The sequence below is a fragment of the Nyctibius grandis genome, chromosome 5 (assembly GCF_013368605.1).
Source record: "Nyctibius grandis isolate bNycGra1 chromosome 5, bNycGra1.pri, whole genome shotgun sequence".
Classification (NCBI taxonomy): Eukaryota; Metazoa; Chordata; class Aves; order Nyctibiiformes; family Nyctibiidae; genus Nyctibius; species Nyctibius grandis.
In genome coordinates, this window is record NC_090662.1 from 36,819,787 (window position 1) to 36,847,224 (window position 27,438).

A 27,438-nucleotide genomic window follows, 5' to 3' on the forward strand; every position below is an offset into this window, starting at 1 on the left:
CCTGTTCCAGTGTTCGGTCACCCTCACCGTAAAGACGTTTTTCCTCATATTTATGTGGAACCTCCTGTGTTCCAGCTTGCACCCATTGCCCCTTGTCCTGTCAAGGGATGTCACTGAGAAGAGCCTGGCTCCATCCTCATGACACTTGCCCTTTACATATTTATAAACATCAATGAGGTCACCCCTCAGTCTCCTCTTCTCTAAGCTAAAGAGACCCAGCTCCCTCAGCCTCTCCTCATAAGGGAGATGTTCCACCCCCTTAATCATCTTCGTGGCTCTGCGCTGGACTCTCTCTAGCAGTTCCCTGTCCTTCTTGAACTGAGGGGCCCAGAACTGGACACAATATTCCAGATGCAGCCTCACCAGGGCAGAGTAGAGGGGGAGGAGAACCTCTCTCGACCTGCTAACCACACCCCGTCTAATACAGCCCAGGATGCCATTGGCCTTCTTGGCCACAAGGGCACACTGCTGGCTCATGGTCATCCTGTTGTCCACTAGGACTCCCAGGTCCCTTTCCCCTACGCTGGTCTCCAACAGCTCTGTCCCCAACTTGTACTGGTACATGGGGTTGTTCTTGCCCAGATGCAGGACTCTACACTTGCCCTTGTTATATTTCATTAAATTTCTCCCCGCCCAACTCTCCAGCCTGTCCAGGTCCCTCTGAATGGCTGCGCAGCCTTCCGGTGCATCAGCCACTCCTCCCAGTTTTGTGTCATCAGCGAACTTGCTGACAGTGCACTCTAATCCCTCATCCAAGTCATTAATGAATATATTGAATAGAACTGGTCCCAGAACCGACCCTTGCGGGACTCCGCTAGACACAGACCTCCAACTGGACTCTGTCCCACTGACCACCACTCTCTGGCTTCTTTCCTTCAGCCAGTTCACAATCCACCTCACTACCCGATCATCCAGACCACACTTCCCCAGTTTAGCTGCGAGGATGCTGTGGGAGACCGTGTCAAACGCTTTACTGAAATCGAGATAGACCACATCCACAGCTTTACCATCATCTATCCACCGGGTTATGTCCTCATAAAAGGCTATCAAGTTGGTTAAGCATGACTTCCCCTTGGTGAAGCCATGCTGAGTGCCCCTAATGATCCCCCTATCCTTGATGTGCCTAGAGACAGCACCAAGGACAAGTTGTTCCATCACCTTTCCGGGGATGGAGGTGAGGCTGACCGGTCTATAGTTCCCCGGGTCCTCCTTCTTGCCCTTTTTGAAGACTGGAGTGACATTCGCTTTCCTCCAGTCCTCAGGCACCTCTCCCATTGCCCACGACTTAGCAAAGATGATGGAGAGTGGCCTAGCAATGACTTCTGCCAGCTCCCTCAGCACCCGCGGGTGCATCCCATCAGGGCCCATGGATTTATGGACGACCAGATTGCTTATTTGGTCCCTGACCCAGCCCTCATCTACCAAGACAGATTCCTCCTCTATCCTGACTTCTTCTGGGGCCTCAGGGGTCCGGGGCTCCTCAGGACAGCCTCCAGCAGTATAGACAGAGGCAAAGAAGGCATTCAGTAACTCCGCCTTCTTTTTATCCTCTGTCTCCAGGGCCCCCACCTCATTCATCAGTGGGCCTACATTGCCTCTAGTGTTGGCTTTACCTGCAATGTATTTGAAGAAGCCCTTTCTGTTGTCCTTGACCTCTCTTGCAAGGTTTAATTCCAAGGAGGCCTTAGCTTTCCTAGTTGCCTCCCTACATCCTCTGACAACAGACTTATATTCCTCCCAAGTGGCCAGCCCCTCCTTCCATGATCTGTACACCCTCTTCTTCCACTTGAGTTTGCCCAGCAGTTCCCTGTTTAACCATGCAGGTCTCCTGGTACCCTTCCTTGACTTCCTACTTGTTGGGATGCTCTGATCTTGAGCTCGGAAGAAGGAGTCCTTGAATGCTAACCAACTATCTTGAGCCCCCTTACCTTCTAGTACCCTGTCCCATGGGATTTCCCCTAGCAATTGCTTGAAAAGACCAAAGTTGGCCCTCCTGAAGTTCAGGGTTGCGATTCTGCTAGCTATTCTGTTCCTGCCACATGAGATCCTGAACTCTACCATCTCATGGTCACTACAACCAAGGCTGCCCTCAACCTTCACCGCTTCAACCAGACCCTCCTTGTTAGTGAGGATAAGATCCAGCAGCGCTCCTCTCCTAGTTGGCTCATCCACCATTTGCATCAGAAAGTTATCATCAATGCACTGGAGGAACCTCCTGGACTGAGGATGGCTGGCTGAGTAGGCCTCCCAGCAAATATCAGGGTAGTTGAAATCCCCCACGACAACCAGACCCTGTAATTGCGAGACTGCTCTCAGCTGCCTGCAGAAGGCCTCATCACCCTCCTCATCCTGATCCGGTGGCCTGTAATAGACACCCACAACAGTATCACCCCTGCCAGCCTGCCCCTTAATTCGCACCCACAAACTCTCAACTCGCTCCTGATCCGCCCCTGGACAGAACTCAATACATTCTAGCTGCTCACTCACATCAAGAGCAACTCCACCACCTCTCCTTAGCGGCCTGTCTTTCCTGAACAAGACATAGCCATCCACGACCACATTCCAGTCATGCAAGGCTTCCCACCAAGTCTCTGTAATTGCCACTAGATCACAGCCCCCCGACCGAACACGGATTTCCAGCTCCTCCTGTTTATTCCCCATGCTGCGTGCATTGGTGTACAGGCATTTCAGGGAGTGAGCTGAGCACACTGATTTCACCCCAGGGGGATGGGAGGCCTCCTGGTCTACGTCAACACTAGAGCGTTGCCCCAGTGGTGCAAACCCAGCTACTACCCCATCCCCCTTCGAATCTAGTTTAAAGCTCTCCGAATGAGCCCTGCTAATTCCTGTCCCAGAACCCTTTTGCCCCTACGACATAAGCCTTTCCCATGTATTACAGTCACGCCTGTTGTCTTATAAAACCAGCCATTATCAAAGAACCCAAAGCCCTGCCTGTAGCACCAGTCTTGTAGCCAGGCGTTAATAGAGAGAATCCTACTATTCCATCCCACGTCATCACCTGAAAATGGAAGGAGGGAGGAGAAAACAACTTGTGCCCCAGACTCTTTCACCAACCATCCTAGGGCCTTATAGTCTTTCTTCATCCCCTTCAGACTATGGGATGCAGCTTCTTCCCCACCTGTCTGGAAGATCAGCAGGGGGTAGTAGTCTGTGGCCTTCAGCAGGTTGGGGAGTTGCCTGGTGATATCCCTGATTCGGGCTCCAGGCAGGCTGCAGACCTCCCTGTGATGGGGGTCAGCTCTGCATATTGGGCCCTCAGATCCCTTTAGGAAGGAGTCTCCAACCACTAAAACTCTTCTCTTCTTCCTTGTGGAGGAGGTAGCTATAGGCCTGTCAGGTTTTTCTGACTGTGGTGGGACCTCTGATATAGGTTGCCTCTCCACCACATCCCCATTGGACCGGCTGTATTCCATTAGGGCTTCATATCTATTGCTCAGAGGCACCTGTGGAGGCAAGGTAGGCAAGGAGGGCACTCGCCTTTTGCCACGGCCATAGACTTGCCTCCACTCACTCCTCTCCTCTAGGTTATTGTTTTCCACCTGAGAGGGGCAGAGTACAGGGGTCCCTCCATCCTGGGAGCTCTCCGGCAGGTGCTCCCATTTTTGTTGCAGGGAGGGCAGAGCCTGGCTCCACCAGTCTATCTCCATTTCAGCCTCCCGAATGCTCCTAAGCCTTTCTACTTCGGCTTGAAGCCTTTCAACCTGGCTTTGCAGCTGTGCCGCTCGGCCGAGCAGATCATCTACTTGCTCACAGCGCAGACAGCCCCCTGACACCACAGAGACGGTGTAGCATTCCCTGCAGCCTGCAACCTGCACCATCGCCTCCTTCCGTGGGAGCTCTGTCTGGGTTCCCACATCCATTTTGGTCTTCTTCCACCGGGTAGAGACCATTGTTCTTTCACTGAACTGGGAAATACCTGCTGGTGACACCCCTGGTTCACAGCTCCTTGGCACCTTCCTCGCCTTGTGCACTGGGAGGGAGTCAGCGCCCTCCCCAACGAGCTGCAAACGGCTGCGGCCTCTCCCGCCCTGGGACACACCCAGTCACAGCTAAGTCTCCCTCTCCCTTCTGGCCAGGGACTAGTCCCTGCCCTCCAGGAGACTTTTCATCACCCGATAACAGGGGGTGGTGCGTTTAAATCGCTTAAATCGCCCGCGGTGCCTCCGGCTACGCCCCCTCCTCTCCTGATTCGTTGCCGGGAACCTCCGGGTCCGGGTCCGGGGTGGGGGGGAAGCAGCTCGGGGCTGATGCTCGCGGGAGGCTCAGGGGGGGCCCAGAGTAATACTCACTTCAGAATTAAATTAAGTTCTTGATATTTCCATTAATTTGTTTCATACTTTGCATAGACTTTAGAGAGCATCAGGAATTTGGTGTTTAAATAAATTCTTTTTACAGCTTCATTTTCATATACAAATAGTAGAAATTTGCTAAGAAAGATTAATTTCTATGGATTTTGCAATGTCTTTATCACATCACACAAACTCTCGATTCTAACTCTGTATAATGTTATTTCCCATGCTTTTACTGCACTAAAATATTTGTTAAATGTATTCTTAAACAGATTATATAAAAATCAGATGGGAATAAGACAAATATGTAACAGCACAAAATCCTCTTTCTACCACTTACTACTTTGTTAGTAGAATCAAAAACATATCACTATCTATTAAATATAAACTTATCATCTGATAACCTTAGAGCAGTAACTCCACAAGCACATCACTAGTTTTTAAAAGGCTAGAGCAGAGCACAGGAGTATAATCACCTCCTCGGAATTCCCTTGTAAACACAGTAATTTGACTGAACATAAAAGAAATACATTGAGTTTTGGTTTTTGGATGTCCACTGACCAAATTATCACTTAAGATAATGAAAACCAATGGTATTGAGCATCTAGAACGTACCATGTATTTAAAGGAAAACAACGTGCGTGGTAAAGAACTTCCAAAGGAGTTTTAGGTGACTAGTACTATTTGACGTATCTACTGTAGCAACCTCCCCAATAATTTTGTTAGGAAGTGACTTCATAGTGGTTAACCAGCAGTTATTCAGCCACATGTGGCTGTGTCAGACTAACTACATCTTCAAACCTATTACAATAGCCAGGAAAACAAGTCAGATATTAAAAATTTGTAATGACATATAACATCTGATATGATTTTCTTCAACGGGGGAAAAAAACACCCTGCAATAATAAAAAAATCAGAATACAAATGGAATGTGTGAATCTTGACAGAATTCAAAGGCAAGTTATTTTTGTGGCACTTTCAAAGTCTACTTGTGAAACACAAGCCTCTTTTTGCAAAATTTTAACAGACAAGCTTACAAGCTTTGGACTTGGACCAAATACAAGGCATTTCAGTTCCCTAAATCTTTATTTAAAAATATTTTAATCACACAAAAAACCTGCATAATGCCAGCCTAAATCATAATCATATTTGTAGATTCACGAACACATTTTCAGGTCAAATTAGTAAAAAGACTATCTAAAAACCTGCAGCATCTACAGGGAAGATTCAGGCACTACAGTTACATGACTATCACTGATATTTGTATGCCTCCTTGCACAACCCTAGGAGCAACTGTCAACTACTACTCTGATGGCAAAACTGTACACTTTAGGTGCGACCAAGAGATGGGGAGGGGTGTAAAAATACAATTTAAAGAATGCTTATGCAACTGTCTTTCAGGCACAATTTAGTAAGAATCACAAGATCCAGTTTGCTTTTTTTGTATGTGTGTATTTTCTTTTTTCTCCTGTTCTCCACCTTTGGAGAAAGTCCCAGTGTCCCCTGTTTTCTCCATCTTCTACGTCTTCCGTCATCTTTCATACTTCCTGTAAGAGAAGGCCTTGCTCCCTTCTTTAGATGTATTTGCCATGCATCTCTAACAGTATTCAGGTTAGGTTTCTCCTTGCTTTTATCCTTACCTATTTTTGTGCATGTCTGTCTCTTCCTCAGTTGCCATATAAAAACTGAATGGGGAAGGAACACGCACTCAACAGAATGTGACCAAAATTCTCAAGGGACATCTTCCCATTCAACATCCCCTAGTTTCATTAGGAAATTTGAAGACTCTGTCTTACTTCCTGCATGCTTCTTACGAGTAGGAAGTCTTTAAGTCAAACTTGAAGATTACTTAAAACTTTAGTGTCAACATACTACAATGTTTTAAGATTCAATCTTGATTACTCTCTTCCACTTTGTCCACTGTATAAGTAATATATTACATTAAGCATCTGAACTTTAGTTCAGGTGTGGCAAGAACATATGGAAACATACAAAAATAACGTAAGAATTTAATTGCTGTGTCTTGTTATCTCGATAATTTCACATTTCAAAATCACACCTTTAAGAGAGCAAGTAGAATGCTTGTATAACCAAGACAACAAAGGAGAAAATTTTGTTCTAAATATAAATTTTAAAACAAAAATCTGAAAAAAAAAAATGTCCTTTTCTTTTGCTGTCAAGACTCAAACTCAAAATCTCCTGCGTCTCCCAAAAGACAGCATAAGGGATTTAGTTCCCATGTTCTGCCTTAGGAGTTGACAATGTTATCAGTATTTGTAGATCACTTGCTGATATGAACAGCAATTACTCACATGTTCTAAATAGTCTAATGTTGAAAAATAGATTTGGAGCTTACTTAAATATTATTTGCCTTTCTGATGGAAGAAAAAAACCACCTGTTTGGTTATTTTTTTATTAAATGCTTCTGGTGCATATTAACAAATAAGCCTCAGTGTCTAAGTAGAAAGGTGAAGGGAAGTCAAGAGATACGAGCTAGCATGTATACTCATTACTACTAGAAGCAGAAATGGTTAAGCATCAGTTTGCACTGCCAAACATCAGAGGCCTGAGGAAGCAACATATCAATTTTTCACTGGGGAATGCAGAGGTGAAATAAGTACCTTCAACAAAAATGCAGAAAATTAATAAAGCACCTTTTTAATGATTCTTCTACTACTTAACTCTTTACAGCAATTCAATGACTTCCTCACAATTTTTGTAATCCAAGAGACCCAAATCTTTCCTATCTCTTTGCCTACTAGTCAAGTGAAAATTCCCAATTCAAAGAAGGTATTATCTCTAACCTTAAAAAACAGCACTCCTTTGTTTGCACTTCTTTGAACTTGTGCAGCCTGTTGGAAGAGAAACTACATTCTTGCTGAGTACGGCGAGAGAGGATGTTAAAACAACCAGAAGAAGGTTAATTCCTTCCATGTCTTTGTCTTCTGCTAAATTCCTGACAGGCCCTGAGCTTGAGCACCTTTGCAAGCTTTTGCCCTGTAGGGCCTGCAGGCATACTGAAAGAGATCCATACACTGCACTGTCTTCTGACTACTCTTCTCTGTCAGGAAATAGTTTGTTCCTCACACTGCACAATATACTACTGAAATATGTCAAGCAATTCAAAAATGTATCAAAATACGGTTTATCCTTCAACAATAGGAAAAGAAGGTGTAGCACGAAAGAAAGTGTTGAATTTAGAAATGGAATTAATCTTCAAATGAAGAACAGTGGTGGATGGTTCACCTTCTATATCCTAATTTCAGAAATAAATCAGCTGGTTTTGAAATAGTACCAAACTATATCAAAACAGATTTTTTTTCTGTTAACTGTAACTATATACTCCGCTTTGATTTCTGAGAATCATGTTTTAACAATACTCCACATGATCTATAAATAAAACTTACAAAAAAAAATTTTACCAAAGTTTTCCAAAGGCCTGATATTTGTTGGAAGAATTGTCCCTGCCACTGTAGTAGAAGTGAGAAGAAAGGTCTCAGCTTCAGCTCCATAAGACATTAAAGGAATTCTGGAAAAGTAAAAGCATTAACATTAGTTGTTTTAGCCATTTGTAGTGAGTTTTGGAAACAATGCACAAAAGCAAAACATTAGGCAACCATGACACTTCCAACCTCATCACAGTTGGAGAGAAAGGTAAAGCTGACAGAGAACAAAACTTTCCTCCTCTTATTTAATTTCAGGCTTATGTTAAGGCCTAATCTACTAAAACAATTTGAACAAGATATGTTATGTTAAAGCAATATACATTTGGCTTTCTTCAAAGCCAAACATAGAACTGTAACAGTCTACTCCATATTTGTAGGCTATCCTATTGGAAATAAAATTCTGAACACTGATTTAGTACTTCAGCAGAAGAATAGCCTTTTCTGCAGAAAAATGAGAAACAGTCTACACAACAATTTAGTAAAGGCTTCTTGTTCTTTTTTAAAAAAAACATACAAAACAAATATATACTTAATCAGACTCCCTCAGCAAACCTTGGGTGAAAACAGAATTCAGTTATAGATCTACAATTTTAAAGTTATCACTGAGCTGGGATGAAACTTTCCATAAGGAAAAGTACATGTAAAAAAATTTAAATTAATTATTTAAATCCTAGGTGCAACTTCTAATTATGATTAAAAATCTCTTTTTCTTGCTGTTTTGTCTTTAGACTTTGTTTTATGTGAAAGAGAGTAAAAAGATATGTAGTGAAATTAAGATCATAGACGAAACCAATTTATTACTGTGTTATTTTAAAATCAGTTATTTTTAAGCTTCTGCTTTATATTCATGAAAAGATCCTTAAGGTATGTTTTAACACGCATCTGTTCTCTGACAAAAAAAATTATTTCATGTTCTCTGTTTCATTTGATAGAACCCCTCTTAACTTTATAGATACATTTGTTTACAAACAATTACAGGAAAAAGTGTTAGAACCAACTCATGAAAGGGGAGGGGGAATCAGAATCAGGTTGATGTTAAAGCAGATGTAGTCTGATTTCTAATGATAGAAATAATTTTAAAAACACACTGAACACTAACTTCCAAATAGAAAATATATTTAAACTTGTACTTCTGTGAAAAAATGACATATTGAGATACACAAGTCAGCAGAGTTACTATGCTTGTCATCAGTATCAAAAAAGCATTAAGATACACAGGAAAGAATCCATTGACATAAAAATAGCATGCAGCAAATAGATAAAAATTCAGCAAGTTACATGCAAACATTATTTAGTTTTATGATAAAGCGATATTCTATCTAAAGAGCAATCTGAATTAATCAAATTCCAAACTTGATGCACTATGAATACAAAACACATACCTTTCAACCCTAGCAAGCACAGACGAACAGGATAATTCCAGGTCTTGTCTCTTCTGTCTGATCGCTACATTGACTTCAGTGAATTCTGTACTGAAATACAAATTTCATACAAGAAGTTACAAAAAGTAACTTTGTACTATGACACTTTTGTATTTCAATAATTGCTTCTATCAATGACTTTTTAAATTTTAACTGTATTAGAACTTTCAACAGTTATGATGAAACTATGCATGGTTATTGTTTAGAGGGAAAAAGCAACATAGTAAATGTAACATAAGTCCTAAATAAATGAGGCAGACAGAACAGAAAGCAGATGAAATGTGTCTTCTGGGGAGTTGAAAGATGAAGAAACTTTGCATCCTCGACAAATTAATACTGTTGCACGCATGGCAAAAGGTTTTTTTCATTTACAGACTGCTGAAAACATACAGACAGAATTTTCTGATTAGGCCATATTATCCAAACAATGCTCTTCTAGACTGTTCTTTTTCTTCCATCATCTCAACCGAAGAATATTTTTTTACACCCATTCTTAAATATTAGGATCATTAAGCAAAATTGCTTCCTATATGTTTAAGCTATTCCTCTTGGAGCCAAGGAACAGCAACAAAAAAGACTGTTTTGGATACAAACCAGAATATTTACTGTTAAATGTTTTGCTAACTGCTGTTATTACGTAATAACAGGACTAACCCCTTCCTATCCAAGGCTTCAATTCATCAAGGAGCTTAAATATGAGCTAAAAATAAAACTTATTAACTCGTATTAAATCAATGAAATCAGAAGCACACACTTAAGTATTTTAATGCTGAACACATGACAGAAATTGGGGTGTGCCCTTAACAATACTAATTTTAAAATGTTTGTGTTTATCCTTTAACTGCTCTTTATCAATTAATATAAACCCAGACAATCTTCAAAATATTTCAAGGCAGTATATACAGATAGAAGCACAATGAACTATAGTACCCACAATACAGTAATCCATCAGTTTATATTCAGTACTAGTTTATACTAACCCGTCATTTCTACAGCTAAGAAAGGATTCTTCATTGCTACCACTGGCCGGAAGCATGCTGAAGAAATTAGTTCTGAAGCACTCATTCCAGCAGGTCTGTCTTCTGGGCTGCAAAAAAATTTTATGAATTAAAGACATCCAAAATAAAATTATTAACATTTAATACATGAAGGTGCACTGAAATTAAATCAGGTCAGCAAGACTTCAGCTCACAAAAAGCAGGCACCATAGCAGCTCCATAGTTGTACGCTGAGATTTGCAGTTACAGCAAACAAATTTTGTCAACTCAGTCTCTAAATTTTCAACACCTGCTCTTTGCAGATAAACTTTATATTTTACATAGGCTTTCCACAACAAAATCTTTAATGCTTCATAGAGAAATTGTGAATAAATGAGCCTGATCTTTACTAGTTCACAATTCCCATTTCTGCTACCTAACGAACACAGTAAGTACAGCGCTAGCACCTTCAGACAGACCCCTTCACAGCAGTTCACTGAATGTTTGGTTTCAACGTAACAAGAAAACCTAATGTAAGCAGCTGCAATTCTCCTTTGCCTTCAGGTCGGGTTACAAAATTGAAGATTGACTGGTCCGTCTGTTTACTGGGCCCTCACGCAAAAGCACAATACTCAGAATCTACTTCATATTTCAACAAATACCACCCTTCTATTTCAGTTGCTAACAACACCTCGCTACCCACTGTATGCTAGTGTATTGCCTTTTGCGCTGTGTGCAGTGAACAGCTTAATTCTGCTGCTGTTGCTGTGTACTGGGCTGGCTGCAGGGAAAAAAAAGCCAAACAATAATCCTTCAGACACTCTTCCCAGACTACCAGACTGACACGCTTACCTACACTGACCCATTTTTGCCATTTACATCCTTTCACCAAAAGGGTTAATGCTACCTCAAATCTCACTAAAACATTCCTGTTCATTCCCCATGACTGGTATTTTGAAATGAGAACTTATAGAGTCTTCCTGTCATTTTCTTTCAGAATATATTCATTCTGATGAAAAATAAACTTCATAATGGGATGTAATGTGTCTCAGGTATGCAGCCATTATCCATATGCTCCATCAAACTTTGGCACAGAGAGCTGGTTTTGATGAGAACATGCCCTATTTCATCAGTGTGCAAATTGTAGTTTCTCCTAAAAAGCTGTTAAGTTTTGTTTTAAAAATAGTATCATTTCAAACGTTAACATTTCTTCCTCCATCTAAAAAAGCTATCTAGATGTTCCAGAAATATCCTCATGAAGTGGTTGTTAGTAAATCAATGCTTTCTTTTAAATTCTTCTAAATTTTGAACATTTATTGGATAATTGAGCCCTGTACCTCCTCCTGAAGGCTTTTAATGGCTCTGCCTTTGTTTATGCACCTTTTTTGCACAAGGTACCATTTGAGATAGTAATGCTATTAAATACTGCACAATAAATCAGTGGAACTAGATAAGAAAGCATTCATCAACCTTGAAGTCAAATTAGAGGTTGATCTACTATTAAGCCCTATCCTTCCAGTTCAAAGCCTTTTCAATTTAGTGAAAGGCACATTTAACTTTGCATGGTAACACAACCAAAATTTCTAAATACCTGACTTAGAATGGGAAGGCTGGAGCTAAAGGTATGCCTGAGAACTATGGTGCATAAGCACCAAATAAAAGTGACAGTTCAGGCCACCAGCTACTGAAAAGACACATGGATGCAGTATGTGCCCATACACTACATGAAGTAAGGCAGCAGGCAAAACAGGGACTTGAAGACAGTTTTTCCTCCAAATTTTTAAACTTCAGGTTAAGACAGAATGATGGAGAACACTGACATTTACGCTTTAGAATGAGATTTATGGCCTAAAACTATTTCATGCAAATACAATTACAGGTATAACTGTGAGTAAGAAAGCACTGATCACAAACATGTCCTAGAGACACAAAATATTTTTGAAAGGAGGGAAGGCAGAAATCAAACAACAGAGCCTTTATAGCTCCTTATAAATTCTGCATATTATAAGCCTATGTTATAGGCTAAAATTTATGAACTAAACAAGAAACCTGGAAACACAAACATTCTTGGGAGTAATCTTCCATTAAAAAAAAAAACTTGATGCCAACTATAATGTCCATGGCTTATTCATATAACAAATTACTTTGTTGATTACCAATATGTATTTTCATGAAAATAATCAAAACCATCCTATCCTTCATATAATGGCACTTGGCTAACAGCTTGTAGCTGATACCATCTTTTGGTGAAGAAAGATGCAAACAGGGTAGCTACAGTATCTTATACTGTAACATCCTAATCTAAATGAAAATATTTACCACTACCAAACTAAGTTTCATCTGAGAGAGAAGCTCATATAACCTAGCACTATATTCTAATTACTTCCTTCAAGACAAAAAGAGACAAAATAAAGTTTGCATCATACTAAAATTAACAAATTTTAGTTAACTCTAAAAATTAGCAGAAAGGTAGTTTTAAAAATGCTTTCATAAAAAAAAGCTCACAAATGTTTCATTATCAGAACCAACCTTGTTTATCTTCACAGACATAGCTTTCTTGTTTCGTTTGTCATATAAAATATTACCTGTGTGGAATAAGAAACAAAATGTTGATATTAAATTTAGCATATTAGTTTTTAATTGTTTGTCAAAATCATTAATGCAATAAGAAGTTAATGAAAATGTATCTTAAGTGTATTTAAAATGTTTACATACAAAACTCAGTGAAATTAAAATGCATGCACCTTGACAATAGCTTTTTATATAGCAAGCAGATATTTGCTTAGCTTCATAAGTTATGAACACACTTATCAAAGAATACCCATTAAACAAGCCTCTCAAAATGACAGCCCCAAAATACAGCTAAGTGCTTCTTGTGTCTGAACTCTCACCAAACAACTTCCTATGGAATAAAAGCTAGTCATTAGCTGTGCACCAACTGTCTGATGCACAAAATGACTTCAGGCTGAAACCAAATCCATTTCATTTGTGACTGAAATTGAAGAGGCAGTCTTTCCAGTAAAATAAGAACGGTACTTCCACATACTGCAGTTTTCTTAAATTCCAAGCTTCTACTCCTTGGTATTTGGTTTTCATATGCAAATGTAAGTAATAAAAAAAAAAAAAGATTCATCAAGAAAAGAAATTCTAGAGTTCCTTAAAAAACAGCAATTCAGCAAATGGAGGATAAATACCAACTTACTGCATTTTTTCTTCACAAATTTGCTTAATTTTGCTGTTAATGGCCCTCTGTCTGGACATACATCTCTTCTATAAGATTAACAAAAGATATTACAACAGTAATTTCTGGACATATTTAAGCTAACAGTATATATACCCAAACAAAATCAGCTCCTATTTTAAGGAATTTTTATTTTGCGCACATAAACGAAGTTCTGACTGCTATTAAAACCTGAACTTGCATCATGTATATCATCTTCCATATATTAAAAACCACAGTGCTTCAAAAAGCTTACAGATAGAAAAAAAGAAAACCTATTTAAACAACAAAAGTTAATATCCTCTATTAAATCTGCATGCTTAATTTTGCTTGATTTCATGGCAACATGGGAAAGATGTTATAACCCACTTGCATAAATACTTTGAAAAATATCAAAGGCAATGGTGATTCAGAACAGTGAGGTGGAAAGATCAATCTTATTTATTTTCTAATAAGAGCCAAAAAAGGGAATTTACTTCCAGTTATCTTTTCTGTAGTGAAATCTGCTTCAAATTCAATCTCAAGAACTCTGTATATACCATATATTCCATTAAACGCTGACTTTAGATTACCACTATTTAGTGAAATTGGCCCGTGTAATTCTGAGCTTCCCCTCATACAATGCAGCAAATGTGACAAAATAAAGCTTCTCAAAACAGGAATGGTATTTCCACAGCTCCCTATCAAACTCACAAGAATAAAATCAGTTCTTGACTATAACTATGTTTTATATAAAAGAGGAATACCATTAATGCTTATGCAAGAAAGGGGATGTCTGTTTAGATAAGCAAAGAAAAAGATTTATATTGTTAAAATATGATCTAGCCATAAAATCTTAATTCAAATGAATAAGAAATCTGTCAGAATTGCTTGAAAAATGCAACTTTCACAGAGCTCAATGCAAGAAATATGTTGCTCCTTACCTCTTGTTTACTATTCTAAGTATTCAAGTGGGAATTACATCAGTGATAAAAGTAAAGCTAAACTACCACTGACGGAAAATAGTTTATTTTAAAACAAACTTAATTTTTAAAAATTTTCCAGAGTGTACACTTTAAAACAGTTGATTTTATATACTTTGAATATTTCAATTAGAATGCTTGAAATTACATGGACAACCAACCTCACAAAACTCCTCATCTTCACATGGCTATATCTTCCCTTAATGCAGGCACAGTTTTCCTCTTCTTTCCCCCTTAGTTCTTTTTTAACCTGAACCTGCATTGAAAAATAAACTCAATCCAATCTAGAATGTCAGTACACATGGGCTTTAAATAGATTCAAAGCCTGGTAAGTTCTACAGAGAAAATAAGCTCAAACAAGGACTCAAAACCGTTTCAAATCATTACTTCTTTAATCTCAGAGTTTGCAGATTTTTTTTTTGTTTGTTTTTCATGAAATGGAAAAAAAACCACCTCGATATGTATATTGGCTATGCTAGAGATGCATACTAATTCCACAAGACAAAAAATCCCTGAACATTGAGACTGCCATGGCAAGTATCTCAAAGCTATGTACTACCTTCCATTGAGAATCTGGAAGCGAAGTTTTTTAAACTAAACTGGTTGATCTGAATACACAAGGTTCAGCTTGGGCAAATGCTGAACTAGCACTCAATTTCAAATGCTTCCTCATAATTAAAAACCACCTGATTTTCCTCTAGAATAAAATAACTTATTGATTTTATATAACATTGGGTTTTTCCCACATATTCAAAATTCTAAGAAATTAATACAACTTTTTATTACATACTATGAAGTTACTTCAATGGATACACTGCAATTGCTTGCATTAGATATTTTGTATTTCCTCATTCTAGAATCTTGGCTTTATATGCAACTCCTTAAACTATTAGCATTCTAGTTCTGAATATCACAAAGGGAAAGCTGCCAATGTCCTGATAGTGCCCCTGCTAATAGTGACCACCATGTCAGCATTTCTCGGTACACATTCTATCCATCCCTACTGCTCCAGTGGCTCTTTTTCAGAGCAGGACCCTTGTTCTCTACCCACCTGTTTACACTGCAGTTCTACAAAGAAAGAACCTTTCAAACTATATTTTGATACAGCGTTTACATTCTTCCAAACGAAAATTTCAGTTTATCTTCTTTCGGCTACTTCCTTGATTCTTTCGAAATAAATAAGATAAAATATGGTAGCATGGTTTTCTATGAGAAGGAAGTATCTGCAGCTGTCAGTCTGGTTCCTTTGAAGTTGACTACCTGGGCCTCTAGAAGCATAAAAAATGGGAGCCTGTTTTCTAAATGCAGCAAAGTGCAAAGCCAACAGCTTAGGAATTACTTATAACCATAATTTCACCACAGAATTTGAAAAATGTACACAGAATTATCAGCATCTTTGTACATACATTTTCAAGATCATCTATCAGAATCAAGTGTTATTTTCCTACTTGATAAACTACTCTCCACAGCAGTATTATTCAGAAGAGTTGAAAGATGAAAAAAATTCAGAAATTTAGGTTGAACAAGGCTTAGCATTAATTGATTCCTCTTGCCTTCATGTATTTTTGTCTGAAAATTGCAGGCTGTGAACATACAAGATTCATCTGAATTAAAAAAAAAAAAGGCAAGATTGCATGCTAATCAATACAGCACTTGTTTACAGAAGCTAGTTAAAGACACTTTGAGACCAATTACAATACTTCTATTCTTGGATATATCACGAATGCTCAAAGATACCATAAAGTAGCAATAGCAGCTTTGTGATGATTATTACTGTAAACACTTGCTTTGAAAAAATAATTAAGAATAATTCCTAGCTTCAAACATGTAATAGAAACATTAAAGCAGTAATTATTTCATTAGGAAAGCTTATTTGACACAGATGCTTGAATAAAAGGCTGTAGCATAACCTGGGTGTCCCTACAACTGAAATTATTTAAGAAAATAAGTCTTGAACTTACCTTTATCTGCTTTTCTAATGGATCAAGCCTGCATACTGCTTGAAATGGTCTGCGATCAATAGGACATGAAGCTTGTGTCTGAAAAATTATGTTTCTTATTACAAAATTTGTAATAAGTTAGAAGTCTCAGTTTTCTATACTTTTCTTCGCTATTATAGTAGCTTACAGAAATACACACAATTACAACTTGTTCACATTAAGAATGTATTTGCACTCATTATCCATACACTCAGTATTTTGTTTCAGACCCTCCCCCAGATTTCTCCTTAGGGGAGGATCTAAAGCAAACAATAATGTAACTCAGAAGTTGTGTTCAAAAAAGGAAAAGCATTTTACATCAAGTTTGCTACATTTTTTAATCCCTCCTAGCTAACTCTGTTTTTATACCAATACACAAATGTCCTTTTTATTTCTTATTGTTCTACTGTTTTATTTCTTCATGTTCTTTTTGACAGGAAGTTTTTTGGGTCATGTCCTCCACAAAACATAAAACTGGGAAGACCAACAGCAAACAGGGTAACACCTTCCCTCATCTTGTGTATCTATTTGACTACACTACATCTCTTTTTTTTCAGTCAGCAAAGAGAAGAGATTCCCACATTTAAGACAACTGAAGTTTTACAAATCAGTTTGCAAGAGAATGGAACTGAAGGTTATTTTACCCTACAGTTTGGTGGAAACACAGATTTACTGTTTTTTCCTCAAGCACCTAAATGCCCTCTTATTGAGGCTGCACTACATCAGATAATATGCACACACACAGAGAGAACAACAAAATCTTATTAACCATGGAACAGGGAAGTTTCAACCAAAGCTCCACTCAACTGGATCACGTAGTGAATCAACTTTCAGAGAAATCCATATTAGATACTAGTTTTTGTTGCTAGAGAACTGTTTATTCATTTTAATTACATATACATGTTTAGTGTGGGGGGATTTCGTGGGTTTTCTTTGTTTGGTTTGTTTTTTTGTCATCTTGTCCCCCTGCTTCATTCCATTGGCCTTCACAGGCTCAGCTCAGAACTCTTCTAAAACAAAGAAAAAACAACCGCCACACCCAGCCTCCAGCCCTAATTCATCCACTGAACAAGAACCAGTATATGAATCGCATGCCCTTAAGAGGCATGCAATTTCTGCCCTTAAGAGAACTATCAGGGTATTACAATTTTTATTTATGCAAGCAAGATGCAGTATCAGAATTGCATAAGCAGCTATGAGAAACTTGTATATGAACTCTGCCCTTAAATTCAGTGGTGAATTTCATCCTTGTCTTTTCATTGGGGCCTTTCATTTTCCAGTTGATTCTGTTCTTTTCTCAATTTCAAAGAGCGCTCAGCTTCTTTTTCACCTACACAGCCCCCAAACCTCAAGCATTCAGGCAGCTTCTGATTTCAATTGAAGTAGACAGAACAAAGTTAGACTGAATAAAAAAGACCAAAAAACCCCAGGGGTAGTTTCATGAACAAGTTGTTGAACAAGAACGTAAGTTAAAGCCATTACGTCTCCTTCTGATGCTCTGATATTTTATCCTAACTAAAAACTTCCCCCTGTTGGGGGATACCATTGTTCCCAGCAGTGTCATGGCCTTGGTTAAGAAAACCATATTGGCTAATTAAGCCACTTCCCTAAGGACTCAGATCATGAAGACTGTTTTTGTCCTGCAGTCAACATAAAGCTGACCCACAGTAACATAGTAGTGTATTATTCAATTGGGATATTTGATAGTATGCAAAGCATTGCAACTGTTGAATCAGCTGCAAACTTCAAGGTGATACTTTGATTCTTAGATATACCAGACTGTCAAAGACAGGTAGGAGGAAGTTAATTTTCCTAGTCGTTTTCAGTCTCATTTGAGGATTTACATTAGCTGAAAAGTAAGTTTTTCCAAGAATAAAATGTTTCTACATTAAATTTACACATTAATATTGAGTTATGTTCCCAAGTTTAAGTCACAGTAAGTTATGTTTATTCATTGCAATGAAGCATCATAGAATACTAAGTGTTTCTAGCAGCAACCCAAATGACAAGCGTTTTCGCTCCACTAGAAAAATGTTCACTGTTTTATGTTCAGTTCTTCCAAACAAATGTTTAACAATTACATACAGTTATACACAGTAGTAGAAAAAGAAGAAAACATTCTGGAAGAATCAAAAGCTACCATTGGGTTCAGACATGTTCAGAAACAGCAGATGCTCTTTCCACTCCTACTCAGTTGCTTTTCATAGCCCTAGCATTATCTGATAGTTCGCAACAAGTCTTAAAGAGAAATTCTAGTAAGGACAGGACAGTCCCATGTGCACCCCCATGCCTCCCACTGCAGTAAAACTGTTGGGTAGCCCTGAGGAAAGCTTCATCTATATAACACTTTTGTCTAAACATCCATCAGCTCTCATCTGCCTGCTAACACATAAGAACAAGATTTTTAAGTGGAAATGGAAGAAAAAAAATTTCCCCTGTCCCTTTTCCCAACAGCAAGACTGAATTTGTGCTGCTACAGAAAGGAGTGAGGTAAAAAAAGTTGACGACATTTTTACAAGAAGCAATCATGAGGAATGGTGGCCTTTTACTCATCTCTCTGTTTTGAGAATATGGTTCAGTAACCAAAGGCATTGAGTCTTCTTTCATTCAAGGCAAGTTAGCAATTCTTCTCTTCTGAGGCTTCTGTTCAGATAGCACCATAAGTAACAGAGAATGTACACTGTCCTTTTGGGGGAAAAATATTTAAAACAAGAAAGAAGCCATTGAGATGGAATGACTCCAAGCAGCAGCTATCACTTTTATTGTGCACAAGGGAGGACGAGTGTGGGATGCGTCACAACCTTAGAAGAACTACAGCTTCATACAATATCTTCCTTTAACATAGCTGTTTAAAAAAGCAGAGCATGTAGTATTTAATATAATCATCAAAATCATTAGAACCTCACAGCTGGTATTTGTGAGTTGCTTTGCTTTTCTTCCCAACAGTGCTTTACTTGGAAAAACACAGAATAGTAGCTCAGCACACTTCAAAATGTCTTTGACTGTTTTACCTTCCACATGAAATTACTCATTGTTTTCATGTTAAAACTGGTAACTCTGCAGTGATTAATTCTTTCACCTATCCTGTGATATTTGGAGAATTCTCTTCATAAAACATGTAAGCATTCACAAAGTCTGCAACCTCTGAAAAGCTATCCATGAGCATGTGCATGCTGTTTTTAAGTTTTCCAAAATCTCAGTTCATAGTATTTTATTTGTTTTTGATGCCCCTCCAGAAAAATCTTGGTTTAGCTCCACAGACATAACCTTATGTTCAATATTCCTGCAACTGCTACAGCACCACAGAACTGTGATCTCTAAACTCAAGGAGTAAGTGTCCCTTATTTTAACTGCATCACTTCAAACAGCATTTGAACAGAGTGAAGTAGGCAAAAGGCTGAAGCAGTTACTATATTCCAGCTGGGAATTTTCAGGAAGGTACACAAATAGGTGCAAGCTAAGCCCAAAACATATTTGGCTGATAAAATAACTTTGGCAGATATCCCCATCTCATCAAGTTCCATGTTACGAGGTTTCATAACAAGTAGTAACAGGATGTGAGTATAGAATTAAAGTTGCTGCAGTAAATCTCTTCCCCTATAGTTTTTTTTTCTCTTCAAGTGGCCCATAATAAAGTCTGTTCTCCAACTACTGTATTGAAAAGCCGATCCAAAAAGAAACATGGTCCTGCACTCTTTACTGCGTCTTTATTAGAGAACCTGTTAAGCAACACAAATAATACCAGATTCTCATAACTAAATTCAGGCTTAAAGGTGAGGTTTAGATTGTAAAAGTAATGTCTGTATACTTCACTCCACCTAGTAATAATAGTACGCTAAAAAGCCCACAATTCCACCTCCAACTTCAGTGCAAAGGGAGCCTGTAAAAACACATGTAGCGAGAAACACCTCTCCACATTTTGATGAAAGAAAAGGAGGAAGACATCAGGAAATAAACTATTTTCTAGAAGCATGTAAAAACTCAGGATGACTTTTTTTTTTACTCTACTTAAAAAAAGCAAGTATATTTAAAGTTTTTGTAGCTATACTTCAGGAAAGCATTATTTCTGACAGGAGATGTTAGTTTGGTTTTTTTTTGAAATAGCATTCATAGATAGTAAAGATACTGAGTGCATAAGAACAGAGATTCTAGTCTCAAAAGCTAATAAACAGACTATCTAGTTACATAATCTAAACCGCTGTCTTCTCTCTACCTACATCATACAGTTGGCTAGCCCTTAACTTCCAATCCAAAATTTCCATGAAGTGTTGACAAGTTCTATTGGAATGGTGGGTGTCTTTAGGTAAGGACGAAATGGTTCATTATTTGTAAGGATCTGTGAATTCTATGATAAGAACGATACTGTATGTGTCATTGTACTTCCTTTGACACTGCATTATTGGAAGAATTGAAGTCAAACTCAAAAACACTCAGCCTTTTGCACTGCACTTTAACAACATTAACATTCATCAGTTGCCACATGAACATGCCTGATAAATCACAGAATCACAAAATGGTTAAGGCTGGAAGGGACCTCTGGAGGTCAATGTGTCCAACCACCCTGCTTAAGTACAGAAATATGCCAAGAACTGTATACCACAAAGACAAATGTAATTTGAAAAAAGGTATCTAAAGTCTAGATTTTCTGAAAGAATTTGATTAATACAGCTTTTCTGTGCAGCAGTTCTCAGATGCATTGTCCACATATGCATTACCTTGGACACAATTGAACAAGAAGGTTTTTTATTGTTGGATTTTAGGTTTAGTGTTTCTTTGAACACACTGCATATTTGGTTTGTGAACGTAACCCTAACCCTGCCTGCAGAGCTCTGTACCGCAGGCCACTGTGCAGCTTGTTGCCACATAAGCTGATTCCTTCCTAGTAAGTTCCTTTTAGGACAAAAGAAATCCAGATCAGAAAAAATACACATTAAGAATTCCAGTTACCATACAGGTAACTCCCTTTTACCCTCAGAAGAACATGCACGTGCAGTACACTCGACATAATCAATGATCCAAACCTTATGCCAGCACAAAGGAAATTATTATTACAAGAACAGAACATCCACTAGAAACCTAACGCAAGACAGCTCTTTGCGCCAACTGCTTAGTTTTATTAAGTCAACCACTGATGCTCCACAGGGCTCACCCAAATATGCCCCAATGGTTTGGAGAATTTACAGCTGAATGTACTCCACTTCCAAATCCTCCAGATGAGGAAAAATGAATACGGGAAACCAGGTGCAGATACCAAGAGATCTAAGCTTAGTAGGGGAGGGTCACTGAAATCAGTCTCTTACACAATCACTGCAATAATGCAGACAACACACTGAATCTTTTCTTTAGCACTCTTCTCTCATCATGGTTCATAAGAGGAATTAATAGAAGAGCAAGGATAGAAATCGTCAGTATATTTACTAGCACTCTGAAGAACAGCAGGTAAGTTAAAAAGCTTACAGTAAAGCAGGGTAACTATTTATCTCCTCTAATTTAAGACTGTTTTCTTTGAATAGAATACAAAAAAGTAAAGAGTTTTCCTCTAATGCATGCAGGCAAGATACCATTGCTGCTAAAGCAGTTGTCTTAGCTGAGGTGGTTTTGGCTACTTTGCGTATCTGCTTGCCATAGATACCTAGGTTAACCTCCTTTCACGTTAGCTTTACTTAAATGTTTTCAGAACTGATTATCATAAACTAGAACATACGTGCTTACCAACTGAAATACAAAACATGAGCATACCAGAAAAAAAACCCGTTTAATTTATAGTTTTGACCCAACTAGTTTTAATCTCCTAGTGGTATTACAGACAAGAGAAACATATAAAGTAATTATTACTTCCCTTGGTGTAACGCAACAGTACCAATGGTGTTTGAAGACTCTAGACAGGGTTTTTTGTGGTTTTTGTTACTGGTCCCTCCCCCCCTCTTTTTTCTACACACAGAGCAATAGCCAAAGCTCCCTCTTTGTTATGTGGGCAGAATAGTGTTACCATGTACATGTTCTTTATACTGAAAGCAACCCTTCACTTACACTATCCTTCAGCACTCCCATTGAAGGGTGTCCAATAACCTCAGCTCCAGATTTAGTGTCTTTTACTTTTTATGATCTTCCAACATAGCCTCACTAAAATACAAAGTCTCAAGCTTGAAAGTCTCCATTAGTAAATTACACATCGGTTTACAGAAGCAGCTGACAGCTAGCACAGCATGAATGACATTCACATTAATCTTTGCCTGCCTGCTGAAAACAGTCCCCAACAGTCTGCCTGCCCAGGGCTGCCCAGCAGTTCTTGGGAGAGCACTGGTTAGCATGGCCAAAGGCACACAAGATGAGAGTCTTCTAGTATAGGAGAGCTTAATAGTGTAGGCAACTGAATTTAGTGCACAGCAATGCTCTTGGATGCCGCAATTAACTACAGTAAACATAGCCAAAGAGAGTAGAACAATTTAATGGACATTTTTTAAAAGTTAATTCGAAGACTAGTTTCTTAGTGGGGATTCTGCTCTGCTCCCCTGATTTTAATTTTAGGAGTTGGACACCTTTCCTCAAAGGGAAAGCAAACACAGCACTGATCCAACTGTAATGCTACTGAATTTTGAAACTAAATGCTCAGATTTAGCCATCAGGATCTAATATATTAGATGTTGTGTGGCAAATTTCCTACCCCTTTTTAGCCCTTCGTGAACTGAACCAGAAAATACTAACCGAAAAGCAATTTTTATATATTGCTTTTAAGTGCATACCTATCTATCTATATTCTCTTCTTAAAAGCAAGGTCTTGAAAGTGTTATGGCTGCTGCTTGCAGACAGAAAACCTGCTGGTACAGGACGCTTAACTGCAGCTGCAATGTTGAAAGTCTCCCATAGATAGAAGAGGGAGCAGAATGCTAAACAAATTCTTACTGTCTGCCTGAACTACCCTGGTTTTAATTACAATCTATGCAGTTATATATAAAAGCCATAAACTCTCAGATGAACAATGAGTATGTACAATTTGAAAACAACGGTTTAAAGAAGTAGTTGCTCCTGTTATATTTTGAAGTCCAAATGCAACACAGAAAGATAGAGGAAATATCCAACTTGAACACAGACTGCTGGCAAAGCCTTTAAGTGTATAGAGCATAACTGTGGATACACAAAAGAGCACGTCAAGTAATGTGAACATTAGGCTTTTTTTTTTTTCTTTTTAAGATTTCGCTCAATAATCTTATTCTCAATTTTGTCACTCTCCAGCACTGAAACAGGAAAACTGTGCTTTTAAAACCAATTTATTTATACCCAATAAAAATACTTAATCTTTAAACAGAATCTAGTAGCATATTTTGTAAAGAGCAGGTAATTGTTATATCTTCATTATTCAGTGAGACCTAAATTTGACTGCTTGTTGATCAATTAGGTTTCGTTAGTTATAATCAACCAAGAAGTAGCAGAGAAACCTAAACCTATGCAACACTTCTCAAAAGAGAACAAAAACATTTACTTATTAACTATTAATATTGGACACAAAAGCCACATGGCATCAGCATGCCTCAAATGGCCAAGTGCTTATGCTTTTATCATTCCAAGCTACAAAATCTCATCTGCTTCTCACAGCTGAAGCTTCTGAACATGTCAGCCAGTTTTCAACACTTTTTTTTTTCCTTTTACTTTTAATTAAAACTACTAGAGTAGGCAACGCAGTTCCATGAACTCAACATGTCCGACTGTCAAGTATCCTCACAAAAGGAGGGCGGCTGGTTTTACCCATCAGATGTCACTAATGGAAAGAAGCAGTAGAAGACTTACATAGCTTTAAAAACAACCTCCCCACGATTTTTATGGCATCACACCTACTTCACCTGTAAACTCTCAAGAGCTGAAGTTGCTTTAATTCTATTTGGATAGTAATTTGTGCCAAAAAGCCCCAACATGACAAGAAAAATACAGTATCATTCATTTGCATCTTTAAATCAAGAAAATTTCCCTTCCTCATTGGGTTTAAAAGCATCTGTTAGACAATGTGAACAAACTCAAATCCAGCAGCAAGCCCTCCATCTACTGTACTGCTTCCCTGTGCATGTCAGTATTTATTGCCTTTCAGCTGCCATTACAACAACCAGCTAAAGAAGTAACGATAAAATTGTGGATGAGAATTTGCTGTTCCCTTATAAGTAAAAGCACTGCAATTAATCATTTGCAAAACAGAAAATATGGCAACAGGAAACTTCGTTTATTATCTGGTTTGTGAATCTAAAGCAAGTTTTATCTAATAACATTTTTTTAATACTCTGAAGTTCATACAAAATCTTCAGAAAGAAGTGATTTATGTTACTGTCTGCCTTGAATAATGAATATATCACAAAAATTAAGGTTAAAAATATAGTAAGTGAAAAATAATACATAAATAAGTATATTGTAAGTGATACCAACCTTCTAAAAGATATACTGAAACCAAAATCATCATTTACTTCAAAAGAAAGTTATTGCGAAGAAACGAAGTAGTGGTCTCTCCTACAATGAGCAACCAATTCAAGCACATAGAAGCAGGACAAAGAGCAGCATCTCATTTGAGCACCCCCCCAATACAGTATAAAGCAATTCTAATTTAGTGTTTTATATTGACAATTGAAAAGGTTACAGGAAAGGTAAAGATACCAAAGCCTTATTGCAATGATTACAGGACATATGTGAGGAAAAAGGGACTAAATAGAACAAGATCATCAAGAATTTGTTCAACAAATTATTTTTCTTTAAGGTTCAAGAACTATCTACAAAGGTATTGACACAGATGAAGTAATAGCCATAATTAAAATGAAAAATTTTAATTCAGAATAGCACCAAACCTTCTAGCTGAATTATCTTCAGAGTTAAAAAACTCAAGTTTTATCAGACTCATTTTGTGGACTAACACGAAAACACATTGGTCCCAGCCCTAAGAGTTGACACTATGACAAACAGCATAAGGGATAAGGGATAACAAAATAAGATTAAGCTAATGGCACTGCAATATTACCACATGTACATAACACTGTCTGATCTTCCAAACAGCCAACACCATTTTTTACTGATCCCTAATCTCTAGTAACCATTAGTAAGTCAGGATGTCTAGTGAAAGAAAACACAAAGTACTTTATTGCATTAAGGAGAAAGTTTCCTACGATCTATCTATAAACTGGTCATTGAAACACTTCTCTGCAAAGTCAGAATGCATAACTTGTTTTCTTTAACAAAAAAAAAAAATCTGCAGCTATTAGATGCAATAGATTTCACTGAAAAATAAACACACACCTTGGTTCTCAGTCTTACCTCAGCCCATTTAAGAATACAAGTCATGCAGAAGGTATGACTGCAGTTCTCAGGAAAGCCAATCTCTTGTTCTAGAAGGCAGTTCAGACAGATGGGGCATGTGTCACCATCATGTAATAAAGCAGAACAGGAACAGCTTTCTTCATTTTCTTCACCTGGTATTGTTAACATTGACACTTAGAATTTTTGACAGTTTTTGAAACAAAGTCTTCCTAGACTTAAATAATAAGGCAATAGGATACAATTTTCTGTAGTTAAAGGCAAGTTAATCAAATTTTCAGGTCTAATGCAGTCAAGACGCTGGCCAGAGTAGTTAAAAGAATGTATTTCAGGTGAAAAATACTACACAACATATTTCATAGACTACTGTACTAATATTTGCCATTAAAACAAAGGAAAGTTACCTCTATTGCTATTTAAATATAGAAAGCATCACACTGTTTCTTATTGGCCATGTACTCATTTAGACATTGTTCTCACGAGTTCCTTCTCCTCAGATGTTTGCTCACTCTCTCTATGAAATAAATTAGACCAGCACATTCAATATTCACTATCTTATATACACATGGTCCACCTTTATTTTAGTTTTCCAGTCTTAGAACTATTTGAATCTGAACATCCTCAAATATTTACATAATCATGTACATTAAATACAAAATGCTCCCGATTTTGTTAAAGTTAGAAATTGTTTTCAGAATATAAAAATGCAAGAACTTTTGTTCAAGGAATTTTACTCTAAATTTATTATTTTTTCTGAATAACAATTGCTGTCTCCATTTTTGTTCTGCTACTAGAAGTCAACAAGGGAAAAACAGAAGAGACAGGAAAGGATTTGGGGACCTCATAGGCCAAAGAAAAATATTCTGCTGAGATAGTGGTTATGTTTACACAACTTCTTTCAAAACAAGAAGCATACTAATTGAGAGCAAATGTAAAATCTAACCTTCACAGCTTGAACCTGAACAATATACCTGAATATTTTCACACACACAGACTTTACCTTCCATGCCTTCATGCTTCTGACCCTCAGGATCTGGAATACATTGCTTTCTGTTCTTCATCTTCCTAAAAAATGTAGTCTGGAAAACATAGAAACAGTTTACACAGTTCATTTAGATTGCAATTTGAAAATAAAAATGACCACTATGGATTCAGTGAGTGGTCTCCAGTGCTCTCTGTTTCATTATACCATTGTAGAGTGGAAACAGATTAAGAGTTAGATACAGATAATTTACAATCTGTTTGCAATTTATGAGCATCATTAATGCTGTCTAGCAACTGATACTTCCAGCTTGAAAATTGTTTTTAACAAATGCAAAGTTTTTGCAGTGTTTTAAGACCACCAATGGTGCTTTTATTTTTAAAAGTTAAATGCATTGCTAAGTTTCTATGCAAACCACCCCACCTAACACTGCAGTAACTAACAGCTGCAAATTGCCCTTCACAAACGGTTGAAGCAACAAAACTAAACACACAAGCACCAGAAGAGTTAGTTCCTTTCCACACCTAGCATCACTGTAGGAGTGGCAAGTGAGAAAAATGAGAGCAGCTTGCATTTGCTTGCTTCTTGCTTTTGTCAGACCGTTAGAACTATTGGCACTCAAAAAATATAGGGAAAGATATATCACCAAACAAGAGATCGGTCACAAGCACAGGTGCAGTGGAGTATCATAAATGGGGAGGATCCACCTTTTAACTGTTCTGCAAAGGAGTGCATGAAATAAGAATAACATGGATAGAGAACACCCTTCTGATCTAAGTCATATAGGTTGAAAGAATTTGACCTCGTATAAGAAAAAGCAAGCATATGTTCTTTGGAGGCTTACCTACTACATACA

General features: G+C 37.9%; 1 protein-coding gene across 1 annotated transcript in view; it reads right to left on the reverse strand.

The window, feature by feature from the left end:
• The window catches only part of SCAF11 (SR-related CTD associated factor 11), a 45,673-nt gene that overhangs the window by 11,907 nt on the left and 6,328 nt on the right, over positions 1-27,438 (reverse strand). Inside the window, 9 exon segments of the mRNA XM_068401386.1 lie at positions 7,733-7,839; positions 9,139-9,228; positions 10,158-10,264; positions 12,684-12,739; positions 13,357-13,424; positions 14,498-14,592; positions 16,298-16,375; positions 25,601-25,755; positions 26,601-26,679. Of these exon segments, the coding sequence (XP_068257487.1) occupies positions 7,733-7,839; positions 9,139-9,228; positions 10,158-10,264; positions 12,684-12,739; positions 13,357-13,424; positions 14,498-14,592; positions 16,298-16,375; positions 25,601-25,755; positions 26,601-26,679 (835 nt within the window).